The sequence below is a fragment of the Ambystoma mexicanum genome, chromosome 8 (genome assembly GCF_040938575.1).
Source record: "Ambystoma mexicanum isolate Mex_15411 chromosome 8, UKY_AmexF1_1, whole genome shotgun sequence".
Classification (NCBI taxonomy): Eukaryota; Metazoa; Chordata; class Amphibia; order Caudata; family Ambystomatidae; genus Ambystoma; species Ambystoma mexicanum.
In genome coordinates, this window is record NC_090929.1 from 44276627 (window position 1) to 44296218 (window position 19592).

The 19592-nt window shown below is 46.7% G+C and overlaps 1 protein-coding gene across 14 annotated transcripts in view; it reads right to left on the reverse strand.

Moving 5' to 3' along the window:
- The window catches only part of FNBP1 (formin binding protein 1), a 1284153-nt gene that overhangs the window by 288151 nt on the left and 976410 nt on the right, over positions 1 to 19592 (reverse strand). For 8 of the 14 annotated variants that reach the window (XM_069609250.1, XM_069609258.1, XM_069609247.1 and 5 more), the window contains one exon: positions 5701 to 5715. The exons of the other annotated variants lie outside the window; for them this stretch is intronic. In XM_069609250.1, coding sequence (XP_069465351.1) covers positions 5701 to 5715 — 15 coding nt within the window. The remainder of the gene's footprint in view (positions 1 to 5700; positions 5716 to 19592) is intronic. 14 annotated transcript variants of the gene reach the window in all.

Genomic DNA, 19592 nt, shown 5'->3' on the forward strand with positions numbered 1-19592 from the left:
CAGCAACTCTGGATGAGACCAAAATTAAGACTGAAGCTAGAGAGCTAGTGATCTTGAGGTGGAAAACTCTTCTGAGACATGTTCTACTCCATTAAAGACAACAGAATAGTCTGGATAATGTTAAAATGGTGGATCCTCTTCCTCATCAAGCTTACCTCCTCCTCAACCCCCTACCCCCACCATGAGATATTAGATTCTTTACTTAAATTGATGAGGACAGGGATCCCAATACAATACAATTTTGTCAAAGTGGAAATAAAGATATAGCAGAAGCCAACTGTTTCCTATGTCTCTTCTTTACTACACAATAAGGAAAGATTCATGGAGAAAGTTTATCTGAAATCTTCACAGCTACATATACCAAATAAAAGAACCAAATATAATTACTCTCCTAGGTAGCCAAAGCGTACGTGATCTCTGTTAAAAGGCGGAGGCCAACTACTTGTCGACAGATCTATTGGAGCCTCTGGATACGGTCATGCTTTCGGCTTCCCAACTCCTACTCTGCTCCCCTTCGTTTCCTGCCTTCTCATATCAGATTTTTCTGAAAGGCCTCTTAACACTCCCAGATGAGAAGAATCTGGGCTTATCCTCTCAATTGTTGTGGTAGAAAAGACAAATAAAGGAATGTAGATCTTCTTGGATGATTATCCTGAGAAGTCCTTCAAAATGGCCTTCAAATGGTGAACTGAGGCCACCAGAAGGGGACTGGGTTTGTTCTAGCAACCTCAGGGATGTATACTTCCTTACATAACTCTGGGTTTTGCACAGGAAATTTGTGAAGGTAGTTGTGGAAGGAACAAACTACCTACAACTACTTCCATTGCAGTATGTTTGCAACTGCATACATCCATAAGAGGATATCAGTGGCTGCTGCTCTATTTGGGTGACTGGCTGAGGGGTTGTACTCGCACAGGGTGGGCCTGCAGCTCCTCATTTGTGCTGGGCCTATTGTCACATCTCAAAGCACTCTTGTACCTTTTCAAAACCTTCTTTTCATGGGGAGAATTATAAACACAAAGCAAGCCAGGCATGTCCTCCATCCAAAGGAGTTCCTGCCATAAGACAGTGTAAGGGCCCAGAAGTAGAATCAGGACACAAAGGTGGCATCCTTGTTGGCATAGACTTTTATTGAACTGAAAATAAGAAGAACCCCACCTGTCCCTATACCTAAAAGGGGATTCCCTACCTCAAATAAAGCTAAGGGTAATGTCAGAATGTCAGTCAAAAGTATGAAGTCCACTGTCATATGTCCTAAACCTATTTCCGTCCCTTACACTTCTACAGAAAACCTATAACTAAAATGCACCCTGCTTATAACAGGATGACTCCCCTCTTTGGGATGTTTCAAACAGTTAAACGTTCCAAGATCCAAACAATATTGGGAAGGTGTCTCCCTTCCCCAAGCGTTTCTCAGGTTCTCTTTACCAATAGTCTTATTTGTCACAGTTCTATCTTCTGCCCAAGGACATGACTCCCTTCCTCTGCTCTTCTCGTGACTTGTGCCAAAGGTTCTCTTCCCCGGGACATCTCGTGCTTTATGCCAAAGCTTCTCTTTGCCTGGGCAACATGTGACTTATGACTAAGGTTCTCTTCCCCTGGACATCTCGTGCTTTATGCCAAAGCTTCTCTTTGCCTGGACTACGTGTGACTTATGACTAAGGTTCTTTTCCTCTGGATTTATCGTCTCATGCTGTAGGTACCAGATCCCTTGTTCAACTTTATAATTTCTCTCAACTAGGCCAGGTTCTCTCTTCTTCCAGGCCTCACTATCTCTTTGAGGCACTCCCCCAACCCCCTCCATTCTCAACTGGTCTCTATCAATGTTTGGGTCATGAACCCCTCTTTCAGCTCTGAAACTGATTTTAACTAAGACCGGTTCACTATCCTGCCAGGCATTTCTTTCATTCTCTTTGGGGCGCTCTTTCACCCCCTCTGTTCTCAACTTGGCTCTCTTTTTGATACCACTGGGACGAGGAAGATGGCTCTGCACCTCCTCCCAACCAGAGCCTCTGGGGTCTCCCTGTGCCTTCCTGGTCCCCCTCTGCGTACCTTTGTACTTGGTCTGCGAAGGTTTCCGGTACTCAGCAACACCAGCAATCTTCTGCGGCTTCCCCTGGGCTCTTGCTGTCTTACTTCAGTTCTCGGTGGCTCCACCACACTGACTTCTCTCTGTGCATCAGGTCTCTCTAGGACCACTCGAATGGCTTGAATTCTGCCACAGGATGCCCGTTTCTTCCACAACCAGGTATGTCGTGGTTCTTCCCCACCTTGTCGTTCTCTGCCTTCATGTCTGCCGCAGGACCTCTCCACGGAATTCTGCTCCCTGCCATGAAGCAGCTCTGGGGCAGGACAGACCTCGAGGAGAATCCATTGTCAGTTTGAATGTCCTGGTTTCTTCCTAGCTTCCAATAGCTAGCATGTTTGGATCGGTTCTACGCAGGGCTCAGCATTGCGCTGGTCTTCCTTGTGACAGTGCTTTTGGAGTCATCCACATCACTCCCTCTTCCTCGTTAGAGTCTCATCTGCCGGATATACATAATTACTATGCATGAGGAAATTAGTAGAAAAAAGAGGAGAAAAAGAGGATGGGGCATCTAAGATACGTCGGGCTGGATGACTCATGTCTGACAGCATGATGGTGTGTATACACCGCGTCCTGCCTCGACAGTCGTCACTTCTCCCAAAAAGGGGATCTCCGCCCATGGCATCCTCCCGCTGAGTGCCATCTTCAGGGGGACTATCGGGTAGTGGCCTCACCTCCCTGTCCCATGGGAAGGTTCCCCCTGCCGGGGAGAAGTGACGAGATTGAGGGATTTGTCACAACTGGCATTCAGTCACTTTAGCTTTCGACCCTAATCTTTAGTGTGGGGGGGTGCAGAGGGTCCCAAGCCTGATGGTCTCTTGCGGGCAGATAATACCCCTTGCACATCACAGATGTAAGCTGCCTTACTCACATCCTCAATCTACTTAGATTCCTACCTCGATTGGGTCCTGAAAGATCACCTATTGTAGTCTAAAGAGTTCAATCAGCTATCATCGATCTGCTTGTGGTGGGGTGTATGAACAGTGGTTTCCTCGGCATAAATTCCTGCATAAATAGCCTGAATTAATTTAAGCCGATTCCATCGGGAGCAAGTTCCCATTCACAGGGACAAAACGACTGATGTTTTACTTCAATAAACAGGGGGCACTCATGCAGATCTTCAGTGTTCCCTGGCACAAGATATGTCAGCATGGGTGCTCCAGTTTCATGATCAGCCTCAGCACTGTAAAGCCAGCACCCCTAAGCAGGCTGACTCATTACTTCCGCCCTGACAAGTTTCAGCCGTCTCCATCCTTATAGGGAACGGGTCCATCTTCGTACCTCCTAGTATGGATTCCTGCACTCTATGTTTTTCTACTGGAGTGGCAGGCAATCGGATCTGCCTTTCTTCTAAACTGCAAAAAGACAATACTTTATGCTAGCCCTCCTCTTCTTTCACCTCGAAATTATGGTCAGGTTCTGGTAGCTCCTTACTGGCAAATTGTGTATTTAGGAGCTGTTCCACCTGGCATTCTCACTCTCCTCAGTGCAGCGCTAGATTCATCTTTTGTCTAGCACATGTGGCTAAATGTCCACCTATTAGCAAGGGCAATCCAGGTTCTGATCTTAACGGTGGCTATTTTGCTTAGCTCACAAGCCTTTTAGACGCTGGTCAGTGAGTAGACTTGCTTGTTGACATGTTATCTGCGAGATGCTCATTCGGCCCTTTTTTATCTTGCATTCTAGGATATAGAGGCTGGCTTTTCTCATTATAAATGCAACACTGAAAATTTCAAAAAGCAGCCAAAAGAAAGTGACTAGTTGACTACCTACCGAATGACATGGGGCATGTTGGCAAGTATTGGTAGACTAGTGGCTGCGATTAACTCTGCTCAGAGATCCAGTAAATTGTGTGCTATTTTCCCCTCTTGAGCATTCTTCAGTTTTTCATAAGAGCAAGGTTGTTCTTTTGAATAGTTATTCTTTTGTGCATACGGGTTTGTCAAACTGATTTGTTTTGCTTTCCTTCTTACCAAAATCTTCCTCCGAAGCGAGGAGACCTTGCATAACCTGAACGTTCATAGTGTTGTACAATGTCTTCCTGGACCACAGGGACGACTCATTCAGTCGTCATTCAGGAATCCTTATTATAAAAAAATATAAATCGGAAATAAACAAATGGTAGATTTGTTTGAATTTCAGCTGCATGAACATTTGGTACAGTAAAAATATCAAACAAACCTACCATACGGTACCATGGAAGCTAACAAGGAGAGCCGGGGTTGCGGTTGTGTCCCCTGCGCCCTTGTTCGTTACAATGGCACCAGGGGTGTCCCCAACTTCCTGACTAATAAAAGAAAAAAAAAAAGGAGGACCCTGCAGCGCCAGTTCCCATCCACGTAAGTGAAGGGAACTGGTGTTGCAGGGAGACAGGGCATCAGCAGCACACAGCAAAGTATGCTGCCAAAAGGTAAATAAGGTGGGGGCGTGGGGGCGGAAGTAGGTTGACAGAAATGTCCACGGGTGAAAAAAGCAAAAGTTTCAGTTTCAAATAACTTCTGTTTTTTTCCCCTCAGACATTTCACTTTCAATTCTTTCATGGACAACTCTTCATAGAGGCTCTGAGAACTTACAGTGGTCTTACACTAAAGCAACATGCTTCTAAGGCGTCCAGTGCACGATGGCTGGTATGGTGTATTCTAGAATGTGACATCATGCTGATGAATGCCCCACCTGTGGGGGTACACACATGCTTTGAGGGCTGAGGTGGCTTCTCCAGCTTTCCAGTGCAATCCCCCAGATACCGGGGGCAACCTTGCAAGATATACATCATGCCTTTTGCTAGTTCTACTACAGAGAATGAACTATACATTCAGGTACTCAGTGTGGGTGGTCAAGGGTTGCTGAGCTATATATGTATTTACAAAATACAGGCTGCCGTTCCCGTCAGAATTCTTTTTCTTAAGTCTCTTGCCATGAGTTTGGTGAAAGGTGGGCTGGACTTAGCAGAAGTAAACTTTTCTTAGCCTAGTGAGAAATACACCAGTAGTCCTTAGTTCATCCTGCTCTACATAATCACACAAACAACTGAAAGCGTGGGGAGCAGTCTGCTGCATAGGAGGAGCTGCCTGTGGTCATAGATGTATGCAGTAGCATTTTAGTTTCAATTTATTTCGATTTCTACTATGCAAAGAAGGTTCTGGCACGCTTTCCCGCAGCAAGCATACCGCATGAGCCTGGAGGAACAGAGACAAAAGAGTAGGATTACAGAGTCACTACAGGAAGTCAACTGTTCTCTAGTAGTTTACCCCCCTCCCCCCACCCACCAGCACAGCAGGCCAGGCAGTGAGGTTATCAAGCATCGTTTAAGCTAACAGATCTTAACTTGTTAGTGGCTCATTACGGGGAGAAGGATGACTGAATTTGAACACATGGCTTGATCATTGAGTTAATAATCCTCAGCAGACAGTTCTGATCTCGTTGAGCTTCAGTCTATATATATTCAAAGTTAATTAATTAGGAAACACTTAGTGGACATGAATAGATTTTTTTACAATTAATTCTAGGGCTAGTGTAGTTTTTGTGAGGTCATACACGCAGGCACGCAGACACAAAAACACACAAGGTGGTTGGTGATTTACAACACAGGTGGTTCATGCTGCAAAAAGGCTTACCAGCTTCAGAGAAAGCTTCATGGAGAGAATACAGGGGAAAAAAGAGAAAAAACAAGAGCACATGAGTAGACGATGAACTGTGTCAATGTCAGGTCCCATGACGACATCTGAAGCATTCATTTACACAAATAGACAATGAAGAGAATGTAACACTAATGGAGTTCGTGCCAAAGTTCACGAGCTGCCCTACATGTATGTACTCGCCACTGTGCCCAACATGTGCACTCTGAACTAGGTGCACAAAGAGACAGTACAAGAGGGCTTGCACTACCAGGGCTGATAACATTGGGGGAACAGTTTGGATCATCCAGGCAACATACATGGGGGGCGGGTGGAAGGGCAGATAAACACTCACCATTGATGGGTAAAGGAAATGTAATTGGGGTGAGCCCCGATAGTGCCCAAGTTACTGGATATACCCTGTTGCCGCTCCAATCTCTCAATTACTTCACTATTTTTCCTTCATCTCCTTGTGTGGCCCTCTCTAAGTGTGTGTTATTCGCTGCTCCAACCTCCTGCACAAACACAAGTACTTTAAGTCCACTCCTCCAATGTGGCAAAACCGTTACAAAGGGAACAAATTCACCAAGTGGGAAATGGGAGATAATTAAAACATTTATGTGACAAAATACCTATGTTGGTACTGGTAGGTTGAAAGCCTTGTGTTCCTATTAATGCATTCTGATATGTGGATGAGCCTCATTTCTAAATCAGGGCAGGTTAGGATAGTGCCGTGTTATTTATGAGCTTCCAAAGGCCAGGGCAGTTTCCAGCACTGCAGATTTTCTGATTTGTTTTTGTCACTTTACTATTGCAAGATGTTTGTGAGATTTCCCCACATGTGTTTGAGGATTCAGGAACATGTTTGAAACATCTGGTTAGCTTATTGTGATCTCATGTGGTATTGTTTTTATTTCAGGAAGACTGGAGAGTTCGAATAAGCCATTTTCTGCCAACTCTTCATACACTTTTCGCATCAGGCCAGCAATGGCTTGCACACTGGTCTGTTTCTTCTCGACATTGGGGCCTAACACCCACCTACAGTAGTCACTACCTATTTTGGTTGATTCTCTACAGCTCACACAATAGAAGGCATCTTGCACGTGCAAGGAAAGAAGTTATTTGCATTTTACCTGACAAGGACTCTGCCCTTTAAAATATCCGAACCATTACTGCTTGGACTTCACCTAGAGTTCTAGTTGCAGTTTCTCACCGGAACATCCCTTTACATGTGGTTAGTGCAATGCAGGTGCATTCTATCAGATCATCACAGATTTCCTTGGCTGGCCAGGAGTAATGCTGCCACCTGGGCTTTTCTATGCATCCCACCCCTAATCCTGATTGTATGGATTATGCCGCAGAGCTCCCTTGGATCGCATTTTTGATGCACATGCCACTTCCTTTTACCACACCATCCTCCAGATCTTTGACTTATTGTTGTAGACCCTGAATGGACCATAAAATGACGGGACCATGGCACGATTGACTTCTACGTTCTATCACTGAAAACGTCACCGAGATAGGTCCCTACAAAGGTATCCCTTTGACATAAGTCAGCGGTGTTCTGAGGGCAGAATTGAGGAATAAAGCCACTGGTGTTTGCAGGTGGGTAAGGGACATGCACAGGACCCAAGGGAAACAAATCAGAACGGTATGTTTTAGTACTAGAACTCTCGTTTCCGGTATGTCCTTCTACCCTAGGGAAATATTTCACAGGCAAATGTCCGGAACGAACTACAGTCTGCAAAGACTACATGTTACAAATAAGTAACACTTTTTCAACTAACCCTGTGGGAGCTTAGTTTTGCTTGCTTGTGTTTTTTAATGTAATTTGCATTCACCAGCTAGTCCGAGACCCCTTAAATCCCGGCTAAAATGTCTACAACCTTCACCAATGTTTGTGCACCTTAGCAGCAAATACTAGCAGTACCAATTGGTGCAGGCCAGATTTATGGAGCACTGAGAACGCACATGTTAATAAATGGTGGAGTTCATCAACACTGTGAAGTGTGGTATTTTGGCTATTCAGCACTGATGCCTCTCTCGGAGGAGGACCCATATGCATAGATCATTCCACAGCAGACGCAACCACCAACCTGTTCCAATGCACAGAGGACGAGTGGTGTTAAATAATCACTCAATAGAAATGCTACTGCTTAGAACACATTTAGGTTCATGTGGGGCTGCCCAGTTAATAAATTAGTTGGGGAGGTCGTGGTGCTTTAGGGGACGCTTGTCAACAGGACAATGCGCCCCCTGCTTCTCGGAGTGGGGTTTCCAGGTGCTCTACTCAGTTTACCATATTCTTTACAGACTATGTTCCAACACCGTCCTTGCACAGGTGCGTAACAGGAACTACACCACTTGATACTTAATAAATCTGACTCAGTCTCCCCTGCTGGATGCGCTGTGTAGGATTTATAAAATGACCACTGATTCACTCCGTTCTGAGACCATCTTTCAGAAGAAGCCCCTCTGCAGCTCTGATATGCACGCTTGAACCAGAGTTGGGTTAATGGCCTGCAGCCTGTGGGCACCTAATGTGTTTTGCACTGAAGATGGCATAATCAAGAAGGAACAAGCTTGCCCGGTATCATTTCTGGGGCTCTGGCACTGGGTATTCCACATGCCAGCCGTCGGTACACTGTACCTTACTAGGTGTATGACCCATTAGCTCTAGGTATAGTATAAGTACTGGGTATTCCAACACTCAGTGAGTACATAGAGGTTTTATAGAGGGTGTACATTATTTTAGCAGGAGGTATAAAATACTAAGAACAGGTGGATTCATTCAATGTCAGCAAGGGGTACATTACACTTTCAATAGGTACAGCCCATGGCAGTAGTGGACCAATTACATCTTAGCACTGGTTGGCCTGATGATAGAAGTGGTTTTTGTGCCATGTAAGAGTGGGTACTGTGACAGAGGTACCGTAGTACCCACAACTCTAACATGAGCACCTCAACAATGGTGCAGCAGATGCCCATATCTAGTCCAGGTGGAATCATCTCACAAGAGTCAGGAGGGAAAGCGCCCTGTATTATATTCATGCAGGTGTGCCCAAGTAGGAGTTCATCAAGGTTACAGAGCCTTGGAAAGCTACCTAACATCATGTCCATCTTCCCAAGTAAAGAGAAAGAAGTGGGGCTGGAGAAAAGGACCTTGCGGCGCTCGTTCCTGATCACAGAAGTGAAAGGGAACTGGCGCCGCAGGGACTGGTGTGTGTTTGGGGTGTGGGTGTTGGTGTGTTGTGGGTGGGGGTGTGGGCTTGTGGGGTTTTTTAATGTATGTTCGCATGGGAAATGTACAAACCTTTTGTGGTTCGTACATTCTCAAGCAAACTTTTCCATCGCAGACTTTTCCGCAATGGAAAATTCACGCAGATCCAGGAGTGCCTTCACAAGTGTTAGCAGTGGGTACTTTACCATTCAGCAGTGAGTACACCAGATTTTACAACATAGCAGTGTGCATTTTATAATTTAGTAGTGAGCACTGTGACAAAAAGCCACTTTGAAGACACTAAGGATGGGAGTCTGGTCATTGTGGGCCGAGAACCAACACCTGCTCAGTGATGCTGGCCACTAGAGGCAGTACATGGAGGATCCCCCAAGGTCAATCAGAAGAGAAACGTTTACAGGAATGGCCGCCTGACTCAAAGATGGAGGAATTACCTTATATGCCTCGGTGCAACAGTCACAGCAACTGCCGCAACCCAACAGGCAAGACTGAGTTGTAGCTTGTACACGTGTCCATCAATCAGAAGACGTGCCCCCATTGGTTTCTCAGCTGCTGTGGATTTATGATAGGATATTTATAATGCGCCTCATACCGAGAGGTCTCTAAGTGCGGACTCGGATATCGAACCTGCGTTGCTCTGTGTCGTCTTGCTTCCCTGAGCTAGCCTCACGAGATTTACCTTTTATAAGCCCAATAACTATCTCGAAAGTAGTATAAAAAGGGTGACCAAGAAAGAGGGAAGCGTGGGAGTTAAGAGACGGTTGGCACAGACGGTTGGCAGAGAAACAGAGAGGTGAGAGAGGAAAGCAGAGAGGCGTGAGAAGGTGGAGGTTTGACAGAGTAGGTAGAGAATAAGCATGAATGAGAATAGTTGCCGGAGAAGTGATAGAGGAAAGAGTATATGACGAGAAACCGAGAGAGACAGAGAGAGAGGAGACGAAACGTACTGGGGCAGCGCTAAAGGAAATAACGAAATTGATAGCATCTTAATCTGAAATTTGTCCATTCTCTACTTGAGTGAAAAGTATGCTAACGGCATTAAGTTCTGAGAGCATTAAAAGTTAGTGGGGCTGCAATTTTAATCTCGCCACTTATTTACAAAGATTTTTGCTTTATTTGATCTTTTCTCTAGTGGCCACTTTGCACTTTCTGTAGCATTCATGTTTCTCTAAATGTATTGAATGTTGACTGATTGTATTTTTACAATATTGACTTATGTACATTTTTATCTGACTTTTGTGTTTTTTTCCTGAATAAAATATTTTTGAATGATTGACCGTTTTAAATATCTAGAGGGCGAGTAAGGAGGAGGATGAGGTAGTGAGAAAGGAAGGCCAGGCAGTGGAGGGAAAAAACAATGGAGGGACTAAAGAGGAGTAGGTAGGACAGCACTAGAGAGAGACAGGGAAGGACAGAGCCGGGAAAGAGAGCAAAGAGGAAGCAAAACGTTAGAAAGGATAATAGGAGAGAAAAGAGGGGAGTAGGAGGAATGAAGGGCAAGGTGGCCAATTTACGAACTAGGCCATGTGGGTATTCCAGAGCTGGTGGTCGCCAGGCAATCTGAGGCCAGTAATGCCCAGAAATGATGGGCTGGCTGTCCATAATACTGGAGAATAAGGAAGGCCCAAGATGGCTGCCCCCAGAGAGTAACAGAAGTAAACATTACTTGGGGCCAGAGTTAAAAGAATGCCATCTTCAGGAGACAAGTATCCTGTGGTCGTATTGTGAGGCACCTGGCCAGTGAGAGATGATCAAAGTGTACCACCTGGTAGTAGTGTCCCAGAGGACCAATGCATCTTGCACCAGATAAGAAAGGGCAAGAAATAGAAAGAAGTGCTAGGCCCAATATAAAATACAGATACTGACTATTTGAACCGCACAGGGTGACAAACAAATATCTCAGCCCTCAGTAATGTTCTTTCTGGTCGATGTTCCACCCAGGGATTCCTCATGTATGATAGCCCTATCGCAGCGCATCTGTTCTGCAGAAACCTTTCCGCCAGCACAGGGGGGCAGCATGGCTCCTCGTCAGCTCCATCTGACGCCTCTATGCTCAACGGGTAGGATGTCGGGGTCAGCATATATAGCGGTGCCAGGCCCTGTGACCTCAGTTCCCCCCTTTTCCCCTGGCAGTCTAAAGCTGAGGGACCGCAGAGCTGATGGTGTACTAGCTTCCCGCAAGAATGGGAGGTATGGAGGATGATGAGGAATTTATGGGAGGGACATCCATCAAATAGAACATTACTGAGAGGTAATTCATTTGTTCTTCTAATGTATTATTTATATCCCACGGATTCCTCATCTATGATAGACTCCCAAAGCAGTACATAAACCTGGAGAGAGAGGAAGCAAGAACACCATCTAAGCCAGAAAACTCTGGCGGACTGCCCTACCAAAACAGGCACCATGGCCCACTAGGGAATCCAAGCAGTAATGCTTAGCAAACGTGTGCAAGGATGCCCACGTTGCCGCCTGGCAGATATCCATGACTGGGATTGCCCTCTGCAGGGCAGAGTGACAGCCACTCCCTGGTAGAATGATATCAGACCCTCAGTTACACCCTTCTCAGGCAGATCCTAGCATTCTGAGATTGATCCACGGCCAGACCCTGGCATCGGAAAGGCCTCCTTTGAAATCCTCCAACTTCTCGACTGGAATGTGCTCCTCAAACTCTGACAGTCCTGTCCACATCCGCAAGTTAGCTCCCGCCAAAATCCCGCAAGTTAGCTCCCGCCAAAATCCCGCCAAAATCAATTCTGCATTGGCCTGCCTGAGCTGTAAGGCCGAATTGGCAAAGATTTTCCTCCCTAGGGAGTCCAGGAGCTTGTCCTCCTTTCCCAAGACCTGAGTAGCCGTCGCGGAGGAGGATGCTGCAGGCCTGGATTGCAACGTAGCCACAGCCACCACTGTGGAGGAGGAAGGCGGACAAGACGACAAGGCGGACAAGACGCAGAATGCAGCCTGTACCTCGCGTCAATCTTTTTATTGACAAAAAGTCCCGAGTGTGGCTTTTCCCAAACTCTTCGGACCTCGGCCAGAACGTCCTTCTGCAAGAACAGGCCAGTACGCTCCAAAGGAGACAAGGTGAACGCCCCAGAAAGCATGCCCTCTGACGGGGCAGGATCCTGCTGAGCCATGTCAGGCACTGCCTTGTCCACTGGGGACAATGGTGGCACAGGCGGAAGCGCAGGGTGAGGCACCACGGGCAAGGGAGGCGCCGGCGGGACCACCGGCGGAACGGGTGGAGCCGGAGGCGCGGGTGGTCATATCTCCTTGAGAAGCCCTTTGAAATATTCCCTCATGGCGTCGGTGCGCATAAGCGCTTGAAATTTACCGAAAAAAGCATCCTCAGGAGATTGTTTCGGAACCTGAGGAGGCCTCTCATAAGGTGGACAAATTCGTAATGGGGAAGGGTGCCACACCGGCCCCTCTGCCGACGTATCCACATAAATCAAGGGAGCCGCCCCCGCGGGCAACAAAACATTGTGCGGAAGAGGCATCCGGGCGTTCCAATCATAAAACGGCCGATAAGTATGCACACAAGGGACCTTAGGTTCACCCAAAGGACCGAACCCTACACCAGGGGTCGATGGCGTAGTTGTTGGGGTAGTACCTAAAATGGCCGCCGTGGTCGTGGCGGGAACGGCCGCCATTTTGTCCTCAACTGAGGGTTACTGAGGAACATGAGGAAGTGCGGCAGGGGTCCCTGTCGATGGGTCAGGGGTCTTAATTTTAGCCTTAACGTAAGGAACCTTGGCAGAGCCGGTACTATGAGGCCTGGAATGTTTCTGCGACATACCAACCTCCAACTGAGCCTTCGAAGGAAGGGCCTCGGCACTGCCGGTAAAAGAAGAAACTTTCTTCTTTGCCCCCTCAACAGATCTGGTGTCACCACAAGAGCGGGAACGGTGGCTTTCACCGACAGGACCTTGCCCGGCCCCTCAGAACTGTTGGTATCCTTAGCCTCTGTACGAGGGACCTCTGACCTAGGCCCGGTAGAAGTCTTATCGGCACGGGCCTCGAACATCCGTTCGGTAACCTCAAGCCCAGCCAAGACCTCGGGGCGCACCCCGGTTTCGTCTTTGAGGGAAGCCGAAAGAGCGGCCTCAGAGCAAGCTCCGGTATCCCACGACTTAGTAGAACTGGGTCTACAAACAGCCCCCACACGAGGGGCCTCGGAGCGTACTCCGGTGGACACAGGCCCCTTACGGAGACCCTCAGAGAAAACTCTGGTAGAATGATTAGGCCCGACAGGCACCTCAGGGCGAACCCCGGTAACAGAGCGATCAACGCCCCTCCCGGCTCGAGAGGAACCCGGAAAGGTATCCCCCCGCCGGGGTGCTCTGAAAAGTAAAGAACTTACCGGGCTTTTTTCTTCTCGTCGATGAACGCCTGAAAATGTGAAGGAGGAGTCTGTCCGAGCACCTCCTCCCACCGCTCCAACCGACGTTGAAGTACCCGGACCGAAAGGGAGTCACAGTAGAAACAGGAGTCCCAACGGTGTTCCGGACCCAAACACTCTAAACAAAGAGGATGGGGATCCGCCCCCGCGAAGCGACGGTGACACGATGAACAGTCTGGAAAATCTAGTTTAAAAGACAGACTAGTAAACGAACGCTAGCGAGAGCCAGAGAGGGAAAAAGGGAAGAAAGTCTTCCGAGGATGCAAGTGCGTACAGCCACGATCGTTCGGAGAAAAGGACTGATGGGCGATGCGTGGGGCGGAGCCGAGGTGGGCGGGGTTACGGCCGCGTGCCGGGCCCCGCGGAGGGACAAAGTTTGAAAAAAGTTGGGATGCTTTTTACAAAGTGCTCCAGTCCCGTCCCACAGGACGGAGAGATGTCCCATAAGTATGGAGGAAAGGGGACGGGACGTAGGAGTATGTCTGTTACTAAAAGTCCACCTTCCTGTATCAATACCATTTCCTTTCCTTACACGTATAACTAAACTAAAGGATTGGGGAGTTTTCTTGTGCAGAAGAATGTCTCCCTTCTTCTTGAGTGTTGACTACAGTGTCAGTGGTCTGGAGGGACTATCTCCTGAGGGAATGATTCCCTTCCCCAGGTTGCAATCCCCTTCAAAGGTACAATACAAAGTTCTAGATTGAAAGTCTCAGTTCACTTGGACACCACTGTTCTAATCCCAAATATCAAGATTCCTAATTGCTCAAAGTGGTTCTTCACCATGGGTGCGCCCTGGGGAATGTCTCCCTTTTCCAGGTGCCTCGTTTCTATTAACAGGAAGAATGTCTCCCTTCTCCTGGTTTTCGTAAGTACAGTTAACAACATCAGAGGAAATGCCTTACTTCCCCTGGCTTTGGTTGAGCTCCTTTCTTCACTTTAGTTCCTGAAATACCATGGGGAATGATTCCCTTTCCCCGATTTCCCTGACCTTTCCCCAGCTTCTCGCAACACCAGGGGGAATGCTCCCTTGCCCTGGTCTTTCTCAGGCTTCTCTGCTGATTATATAGCAGACCTGGCTCACCATCCTGCCAGAACTACTATTGTCCATATAATATAATTTATTTTCTATACTTGAGGGTCCAAGCCCCTTTCTTCAAGTGCAATTATTTGTTCAAAGTCTCTTTCCCAGGTTCTCTGCTCAGCCCTGTTCCTCTAGAGTACTTCCACTCTTCTTTATGGGAACCAAGGACCTTCTGCTGTCCCCACGAGCTAGCCCTGGCAAGCCCCTACCTCCAGGGAGCTTTAGTTCGGGCTCCGGCCGGTCCCAGGAATCTGTTTGTTCAGTCCCATGTTCTCCACATGGTTTGCTCCAGCATCTCTGTAGCTGCTGTTCCCCGCTGGCCTGCTTTTCCGTTGTGGACTGCGTGGTCCTTTCTCTTCTGTCGGCACTGGCAGCCTGCTTTCAGTAAGGAGAGTGGTCCTCTCCTGACCCTTTCCAGAGGCTTCACCTTCTCGCTTGCATCTCGGCTTTCGGACCTTCTTTCTCAGAACCACCGACCTGCTTGCTGCTCCTCAAGAGATGGCTGAAAGCCATCTTCAGTCCTTTTTATGTTCCACTTGCTCTCATATTGTCCATATTGACTAGAATGCTGGTTTTGGTTCCGTGCAACGTTCTTCATTACTCTGCACCTCTTCTTTGTCTTGGTACTGATGTTCTCATTCTCAACTGGGTTACTTGAGTTCTTCTTCATCCCAGTCTTCACATATGACTTACATAAGTAGTCCCTACTCTTCCTCGTCACAGTACTTCTTAAGGAGGTTGAGATATCTACTCTACACAAGTACATGGAAATGTGGGAACTATGGTACTGTGTACAGGGTAGGAGGATGAGGGAGGTTGGGGTATTGTCTGGACATACCGTGTTCTACCTGGATGGTATGCCCTAGTCCCATAAGGGGATCGATCCCCATGAGAGCCACCCATTGAGTACCACCCCCAGGGGACTATCGGGTAGTGGCCTCACCTCCCTGGCCTCATGGCAACAGGTTCCCCCAGGGGAGAAGGGGTGACATCCAAGGATTCATCACAGTACTCTAGATGCTAGCAGCTGGTATTTTACTCATTATCAGTGGGTACAACAGATGCGAGTAGTGTGCACTTTACTAATTAGCAGTGGGTGTTTTATCATTTAGCAGTGGCTACCCTAGATGCCAGCAGTGGCTACCCTTGACGTCAGCAGGGGATGCCGTAGATGTTAGCCGTTGTGTTTTACCCATTAGCAGTGGTTACACTTGATGCTAGCAGTGGGTGTTTTACCCATTAGAACTGGGTACACCAAAAGTTAGCAGAGGGTACTAGAGATGCTAGCAGCAGGTGTTTTACCCATTAGAACTGGGTACACCAAAAGTTAGCAGAGGGTACTAGAGATGCTAGCAGCAGGTGTTTTACCCATTAGACGCAGGTACACCAGATGGCAGCAGGGAGCCCCTAGGTGCTAGCAGAGGGATTATTATCCATTAAAAGTGGGTACACCAGATGCGAGCAGTGGGTGTATTACCCATAAGCAGTGGTTACCCTGGATGCTAGCACTGGGTGATGTATTCAATAGCAGATGTTACTCTAGATGCCAGTGGCAAACCGTGGATGTCAGCATAGAGTACCCTATATGATAACAGTGGATATATTATCCATAAGCAGTGGGCCCGCCAGATGTTAGCAGTAGGTACTTTACCCTTTAGCGGTCGATGGCCTCATGTATATCTGGGGAACCAAGAAGCAAACGAATGCCCAGAGGAACAAAAGTGAGACATGAGGTATTAATCATAAATGAGGCTCTTTATTGTTTTAATCTGTCTTCTTGTCAGGGTTTGCCGACTATGCAGGAAATCGCCATTGCGCCGTTGTGCTTGGAGGTGTGACTGACGGTTCCCGTTGAGATTGGGAGCCGGGTGGTGACTACATCCCCCAGAACCCTCTAGTGACAAAAGAGTCAAAACATGCTGCGGCCCACCAGACAATTCTGTGCCACAATGATCGCAAACCAGAAATAAACTGGGTGAATGGCCGCAGCCCACACTTCTCAGCTGTTTCTTCACTGCTGACTCGCTGTTTAGCTGATTCTGCCTGGCCCAGCTTTGTGCTCCCCTCGTTTTTTCAACTGTAACTGTTTGTTTTGGATGGGCCTTTGTCCTTGTTGGTTTTGGTCTTCTCGATACTGGTGACTTTCTGCTTTGGATCACAGATTGCCTTTGTCTTTGGATCAACCCCTGGATTTGTTTGAACCATACTCATTGGATGAGTCCTATTGGCTCTTGGAACTGATGTCTGGATTGTTTTGGACTCCTTTTGGATTTGTCATTGTTGTTTGTAGAACTGCTAATGGACTAGCTTTGGACAACTCCCGGGATTAATGGAACTCTTGAGGTTCTTGTTTCTGAACTGTGGTGGGCTTCCTGGACCTCGCCTACTGCTTCCTTGTGTCTTCTCTGCTTTCATAGGTCTCCTAAATTTCCCAGCATTCTTTTAAAGCCTATCAGGTATTGTATACCAATCTACACACCAGGTAAGGTGACAGGAGAAGGGGAGGTCTGGTTGAATACCGAATACTGGCCCCTGGATTTTCTTTGCTTTCCAACTGAGTTACAGCTGGTGGTCAAGCTCCAGCCTTTTCATCCAAACCAGTCTTAAATGTGTTCTTTCATCTCAATCTACAGCGCAGTTGGGATGATTGTCCATAACCCCAGTGGGTATGTCAATCTTAGAGTACTAACAGATACTGACTGGCACTTCTTTGGATAATTCAGTCGTACAATTTTCTTGCTTATGTTCCAAGTTGTAGAAGTTGTAACACCAATTTCCCTCAGGTTTCCCCAATTTAAATAAAGAAAGGAGTTGAAAACCTTGCTGCTCCAGAACGAACTCCACCTCCTCAAACCTGCTCATTTTCCCACCAAAAAGGTGTGCACTGTGAGGCCACTCTTGGCATACAGTGTCCTACAAATGTGAAAATAAAAATTCAATGATTAAAAGACGTAGCTGCGCTCTGTGTTCCTCTCTCCCGTTCACTCGGTTGCTTTCCTTACTCATCATCCTCTGCATGACAGAAAGGAGTTAACCACTGTCTCCTGCACACTCCTTTTTATAATGTGAGATCACAATTAGAATTTCAGCCTATGCATTACCGGTACTGATGTAACAACCATATAGTGAGTCATGGATATGTTTAAGACATAAGGTTGTAACGATCCATAAAGAGGAGGCGTTGTCAGTCTTTTTCAGTTTCTTGAACTATTGATTAGTGTGCTCCTCTGCAAAATATAGTCAGACCGGTCTTTTTTCTTTCATCTTTATTTAAGATAGGTCAAACAAACTATTTCCCTTGATGCGTCAACATCTTTTTGTGATTTCCAAAGTGAGTCTCGGGGTACACAGAGCAGACTTGATTTGGGACCAAAAGGTTTCACCCTGTGACTAAGCACCCATATGCCAGAAAATAAATCGAAGGTACTCGAAAACAGTCGTTTCATCCACTTTCTTTTCCAAGATGCAGCTCCATGTGATGATTCCCACAACCAAAAAGTTACTGAAAGAAATCCATATGGCCAAACTGGTTTATACCACCGTACCTTCTACTTTAATCTGACAGGGCGCAGAAAGTAGAGAATGAAGAAAGATGAAGCTGAAAGAATTAGAAAATTAAGAAAGGAAAGTAAAGTAATTAGGGCTCAAGCAGAAGGGGTATAACAAGGGTGATTGATGAAGTAGTCTGGAGATGGAGGAGGAAGCCTGGGAGACTGGTGGGGACAGCCTCCGACTTCCATGACCTAATCCTTATGTGGAAAGGCTTATGCTTGAGGACACGTCTGAGACCCTAACAGTCGCTAGAATCAAAGAATGGCACTTAAAGACCCATCAAAAAGAGAAGAACATGAGAGGGGTATTGAGGAGTTTTAAAAAGGTGCCTAGAGACTAAGAGGGGCACTGAGGGGATACCTAGAACCAGACAGGGGCACTGAGAAATTTCATAAAGTATCTATGGCCTGAGAGTGGCACTGAGAACCCCAACAGACCACCTTGAACCTGGAAGGCATGCCACAACCCTGAAAAATGCATAGATTATGACAGGGGCTTTCAGAGATTGGGGAGCACACAGGGTCTCAGATGAACGTTAAAGAGTATGAAAGATGCCTTGACCCTGGGACAGGCATTGAGAGGTTTACAAAGAGCTTGGTGTCTTAGAGGAGCTGAGAAAGCTTAAAGTATGTGAACAGATCTCTTGGGTGTTCCGTTGCCAAGGTCCTCGAGTACTACTTTTTTCTTTGTATTATGGGGCTTATAATTCTGTGTTCCACATTTTAAATTTAGAACAAATCCCAGAATTCAAAGAACAAAACAGAACTGCATAACCTTCTCACGCATGCCATGGAGAAATTTCAGAACTCTGAGTGAACCAGACAAGGAATGGGAATTGTGGAAGCAACTGAGAAAAAAAACTAGGACAAACTGAACACCTTTAGAAAGAGGTGAAAGAGCAGGATCTGAGAGACTTACTAATCGTGACAGAGTGAGGAGAAACCAATAATATGTGAGGGACGTGATCTTATAAAAGTATGACGAACTACATTTGCAGGCAAAGTAAAGATGTCATTATTTTATTAAATTCACTTTGCCACACCCCATAATTTTGCCTTTTGAATTGTTTTTCTTTCACCTTGTTTCTCTTAATTATGAGTATTTAGTGTACGACCGAGGAGCAGTTGGAATGTTCATCCATTAGTCTGATGCATCCTTCCACCAGAGAGACTCGCACATAGACCAGTCAGAAGCAATAGCAAGCAAAATAGTGACTACTTGGTTTAACTTTTAGGAAGTCCTGGAATTATGCCAACCATTGTGTCAAATAGTTACAATAGTCACAGGAGTACCACATAGCTGCGGCCCATTTCTTTTTTTCTTTTTACATTTTTAAAGCGCTCACACAGCCCGCGGGCATCGAGGCGCTGTTACAGGAATTGTTTTTGCGTTCTTTAGTTGCGTAATTGTTTTTGTCTTAGTTGCGTATTTATAACGCGCTTAAACACCCAGAGGTTTCTAAGCGCGGACCCGGGGATCGAACTTGTGTTGCTTCGTGTCGTCTTGCTTCCAAGGCGCGGACGTTGCGGCTGAGCTATCCTCCCGGGACAATGAGTAACTTCAGTTTCAATTTAAAGAGCTGGTCGGGTGGGGAGACCCAGTTGGCATGAGTGGTGGTG